Source organism: Primulina tabacum, chromosome 7 (assembly GCF_025594145.1).
Source record: "Primulina tabacum isolate GXHZ01 chromosome 7, ASM2559414v2, whole genome shotgun sequence".
In the NCBI taxonomy this organism is placed as follows: domain Eukaryota; kingdom Viridiplantae; phylum Streptophyta; class Magnoliopsida; order Lamiales; family Gesneriaceae; genus Primulina; species Primulina tabacum.
Genome location: NC_134556.1, coordinates 15,662,271 through 15,667,740, shown reverse-complemented (window position 1 = coordinate 15,667,740; position 5,470 = coordinate 15,662,271). Strand labels below are relative to the sequence as shown.

At 39.1% G+C, this 5,470-nt stretch overlaps 1 protein-coding gene across 1 annotated transcript; it reads right to left on the bottom strand.

Annotated features, from left to right (window-relative positions):
* Positions 1-655: 655 nt before the first annotated feature.
* Positions 656-1,249, bottom strand: LOC142550588 (uncharacterized). The gene has a single exon (XM_075659662.1). The coding sequence runs from the start codon at positions 1,247-1,249 to the stop codon at positions 656-658; it is 594 nt and encodes a 197-aa protein (XP_075515777.1).
* Between the last annotated feature and the right edge of the window lie 4,221 nt (positions 1,250-5,470).

The following is a 5,470-nucleotide window of genomic DNA, read 5'->3' as shown; positions in this document are numbered from 1 at the left end:
ATAATGTGCGGCATTTTATTGTTCCTCACTGCCTCAAAGACAAAAGATTTTCCACTGGGTGGTCGAATAGACACTGACCTCTGTCGAAAATCTATCGAAGCTCTATTCAATGACAGCCAATCCATGTCATGTATGATGTCGAATTCAGGCATTGGGAGTACAATAAGATCTACCCGAACCACATATTTGCAAATGAAGCTCTAGATTCTTCACAACGCTTGAAGTGACTATTTGATCACCGGAGGGAATAGAAAATTTGATTCCTAATACCATATCCTCGGGTATAATAATTAGTCGCTTTACGAATGTCACGGATATGAATGAGTTTGTAGCTTCCGAATCTAGGAATGCATAGAAAGCTACACCTAGAATGAACATCCTTCCAGTGATCAAAGTCGTGTCTGGCTCATCCTCAGTCTCTTCCCCATGCATCACATAAACTCTGCCAACGGTTGGTGCTTTCTTCTTTGGGCAGTCGACAGCTTTGTGTCCTTCCTCCTTGCCTAAAAGCACTTGTATGTTCCCACATACACTTACCATAGTGTCGGTGATTGCATTACTCACACAGTGCATTTTCCTCGGCTTTTGGTGCTCCAGATTGTGGTGGCTTTTGCTAACTCGGCTTCTTCCACTGTCCTTGGGTCTTTTGCTGCCCTTAAGCTTTCGGAGGTCCTACAAATGACTTCTTATTCGGCTGAGGACTCTGCTGGTGTTGCTGCCTCTTGCTTCGCATCTCAAACTCAATGTCCCTCAAGGCTTTCTCAGCTTGAAATGCACAGGCCGCATAATCCGCAGGTCGCATCAACATCACATCACGGCATATAGTAGGTTGTAAGCCATCCAGAAAGTGCCTAAGTTTCTCAAAAACATCCCTAGCAATAAGGGGCAGAAAGTGACAGCCCCTATAAAACTTCCTAAAAAACCCGGCCACGATCATGTCTCCCTGACGGAGAGTCATAAATTCCCTCTTCAAGCGTCCTCGGATGTCGGCAGTGAAGTATTTCTCATCGAATATTTCCTTGAATCGTACCCAAGTAAGTGTAGCCAAATCAATCATATGTTCCGCCCCTTCCCACCAAAAGGAAGCATCATCTCTAAGCATATATGTGGCACACCTAACACGGTCTACATCCCCCATATTCAGATAGCGGAAGTGAACCTCAAGAGATTGAATCCAACCTTCAGTAGCAAATGGAACTGTAGTGCCAGAAAACTCCTTTGGACCAAGCCTCCGAAACTGATCATACATATCAAGCTGTGGTCTCGGGGCCTGCTAAGCCTGTTATCGAAGAAACGTGACATGTCCTCTAGAACACGAGTATCAGTATCCCCATTAGGAGGTGTGGGTGCATTCCCTTGACGATGCTCCTCATTATTGCAAGATTGTCTACTGGTATTGAATGCGTATCTAGAACGCATTATATCTGAATGTTTTCCAAATTCTAAATGTAACCAACATGCATCTAAATCTAAGGTTTCTAATCATGCAACATCTAAATTTCATTTATCGTTCGACTTATACATGAATATCATGAATCATGCTATCATGAAGGTGCTATCAATAAAATCATATAAAACATTTAAACTTACAAATTTGAGGCTTAACGACTGAACTTTCCAGACTGGCGGCGGCCCAATCCTTGGCAGGAACGTGGCTCTGATACCAACTGAAATGTCCACTACTCTTTTTTCTTAAAAAGTACTACAACTTTTTTTATTCTTAATTCATTCGGTCGAAACACTAAGCATTTAAAATATGAATATTTTGCACCTTTTAAAAATAAACCAACCAACCATTATTTGAAAATCCAAAAGAAAGTAATTTAAGTCATAAAGTTGTAAAACTTCAACCAACCTAAACTAACAATATTTCAAAAATAAACTTAACTCTAACATTCTCTCAAAAACCTATGAAAAGCATCATAAGTCATAAAAATCTTTAAGTAGTCATAAATCATAAACATAGTTACGTTTGCGGAAAACTAGCGACGGTTCTCGAGTTGTGTGCACCTTCAGGCCAGCAAGATCAACCATCAAGATCTCCATTATTATCAAGCTCACCTTCATCGATCACACCTAGTGAATCTATTGACTCAGCAAACCTTAACCATGATAACAAGTATTACATATACAATCACATGCAAAAATGAAAAATACTTTTATTAAAACAACTTTCATGAATGTGCATAAACTTAAAATTTTTCCTTTCATCATAAGCTTAACATTTTATCATATACGTATACGTGCCCTTTTCATTGAATTTAGATACTTAATTGTGACTTTTGCATCAGCAGTTAGTCGATGGATCCATCTACATATAACCATGGTACCAGGCGACGGAGACATCAGCGACACACTCACCCATCAACTGAGTCTTGGCCTTACATATCATCATATCAATGTGTCATCGTATTAGTCACAATCAATTCACCTCCTTCAACCTTTCCTATTTTCATCACTTATAAAAAATTCAAGCATATATAAATCATTTTCTTTTAAACCAAGCTTTCAAATGTCTATAGCGTTAACGTTTCATCATAAAATTTAATAAATATATATAATAAACATTTTAACATGTATTACAGCATTCAGGTCACTACAAGGACGTCTAACAATTTTTAGGTGTAAAATGATCGTTTTACCCCTAGACGCATAATTTCTCCATAATTATCCCTGGACCTCGAAGCAATGTCCCAAATCATTCCAAACTTAACTTATTACTTTAAAACACTCCCTTAAATATTCCTTAGGCTTAAAATTTAGCTTTTCGATGATTTGCTCGATTCGTTTTTAAATTTAGACGTACATCTCGGTTTTGACTCGTATTGATTCGAAACTTAACCAAAACTTTCCAAACCTGGACCAAATCCTAATAACACCTAACTAAACCTTTTCCAACCCAAAATAAGACCATTATAACCAATAGAACCTAGGATACCTACTGAAAATTTCTGCCAAAACCCTAGCTCTATTTGGTTCGATCCTTGGCTTTCCTCGACTCCAGCCACTTAGCCACCATGTCTATACCTTATTTGACCCTCCTAGGACCATGACTAACCTCTAAGGAACCTGCCGGATGGAGCCCTCCATGCCTAGAAGATGCAGCCTCACAGCAGCGACCCTCCAATCCATGTGCGGCCCTCCTTCCTCACGCGATCGTCTAGCCCTTCATACCTAGCATCGTGCAGCCCCCCTTAAACAACCCTAAATCCCTTTTAAGTCTCTTGGACACACCCTAACAGCAGCTAGTAGTTGTGGCACTCGAAGACTCCTAGTCGAAGAGTCCTTGCCCACAAGGGTTCTTTTTTCGAGCAACCCCTTCCTCCTCATGTCAAGCTCTTGTGTCAGCTTTTCTAGGCCCTAAAACCCTCTTTAACTCATCCCTTCCCATATCCCTATGATGGCAACCCCTTCATGCACCATTAACACAAATTATGGATCATGAAATAATGAGTTTTTGGCATAGCATGGCATAAAAACGAAAATAAATTCAAGGGTTCATTTTTTTCCATGCATCAAATATATAATATGGTGAGATAGATGAGAAAAAGGATATTAAGGCTTGCTTTTGCGTTTAAAACACTAAAAATACGACTTTTGATGCGAGAGACGTTGTTGGAGAGACGAGGGATGCACCTTGCTAATTTTTCTTCAAGCTTTTTGAAACGTCCACTACTCGTTTAACTTTAAATATACTAAAAAAAAAATTCTTTCTAATTCATTCGGCCGAAATTTCTATGTATATACATATATATTTTTAAAATACTTCTGCACCATTTTAAATAAATCAACCAACTATTATTTGAAAATCCAAAAGAAAGTAATTCAACGCATAAAATCGTAAAATGTCCACCAACCTAAACTAAAATTATTTCAAAAATAACTTAACTCGAACATCCTTTCATAACCTCTCAAAGGCATCATAAGTCATAAAATTATTCAAGTAAACATAAATCATAAACTTATTTTATTTGCGGAAATCTAGCACCGGTACTTGGATTGTGTGCACCTTCAGTCCAGCTAGTTCAACCATCAAGTCCTCCATTAACATTAAGCTCACCTGCATCGATCACACCTAGTGAGTCTATTGACTCAGCAAATCTTAACCCTTATAACAAGTACTACGTATACATCCACATGCAACAGGGAAAATAATTTTACTTAAAATAGCTTTTCATGAACAAGCATAAACATAAACATAAACATTTTTCTTTTCATCTTAAACATTTTCATTTTCATCATATAAGTATAAGTTTCCTTTTTATTGAATTCAGATCGTTAATTTTGACTTTCGTATCAGCTGGAGGTCGATGGATCCATCTACAATTAAATACAGTACTGAGCGGTGGGGACATCATCGACGCACTCACCCTTCAACTAAGCTTTGGCCTATCATATCATCATATCATGTCAATGGAAATACGATCGTCGGTCTCCCTCTGGGGCCTTCTCCCGTAAACGGGCTCCCCCGAGGCCTTTTCCTTCATGTTATCTCCAATCATATCATTGTATCATCGTATTAGTCACAATCATCTCCCTTCTCCAACGTTTCATATTTTCATCACTTATAAAAATTTCATGCATATATATATATAAATAATTTTTATTTTAAACCATGAATGCAACTTGTCTTTTAGCGTTAGCATTTCATCATCAAATTTCATAAACATTTAAAAAAACATTTTAACATTTATTACAGCATTCAGGGCGCTGCCACGACGTATAACAATTTTTGGTGTAAAAGGAACGTTTTACCCGTAGAAGCACAATTTTTCGCATTTATCCTTAGACCTCATAATGACGTCCCAAATCATCACAAACTTATCCTAATACCTTAAAACACTCACATAAATATTCCTTAGATGTAAACTTATGCCCCTTACCTAACCTCCCACATCGTTTTTAAAGCTTAGACGTACATCACGGTTTTGACTATATTGACTCCAAACTTAACCTAACTTTACCAAACTTGAACCAAGGCTTAATAACTCCTAAATAAGCCATTTTCAACCCAATTCAAGCCCAACAAGACATTCGATCATGCCTAGGAATCTTTCGTATTTTTCTGCAAAAGAGTCCTAGTTCCAGTGTAATTTGAACCTAGGCTAGCTTCGACCCCAGCCCCTTAGCCACATGACCAGACCCTTGGCCACCCTATTAGGACCCTAACCGAAACCTAGGTAAGCTTCTGGACAGACGCTAACCTACCTAGACATCGCAACCCCCAACAGCTGCACCCTCCCTTGCATGCGCGACCCAATATGCATGCGATCACCCTTGCCCTCGACTCTATCATGGTGAAACTTGTCTAAGACCCTGGCTCGACCCTCCTAAGACCCGTGGACGTGCCCTTATCAGCATCTATCAGCCGCATGCCCCAGGAAACCCTAGCCGAAGAGTCCAAGTCCCTAAGGAGTCTATTTTCGTTCATCCATGAAGCCCTCACGTCTAGCCCTTGTTCCGACTCCTA

Coding starts and splice junctions, on each gene's coding strand:
- LOC142550588 (XM_075659662.1), bottom strand. CDS start 1,249: ATGTATGATCAGTTTCGGAGGCTTGGTCCAAAGGAGTTTTCTGGCACT.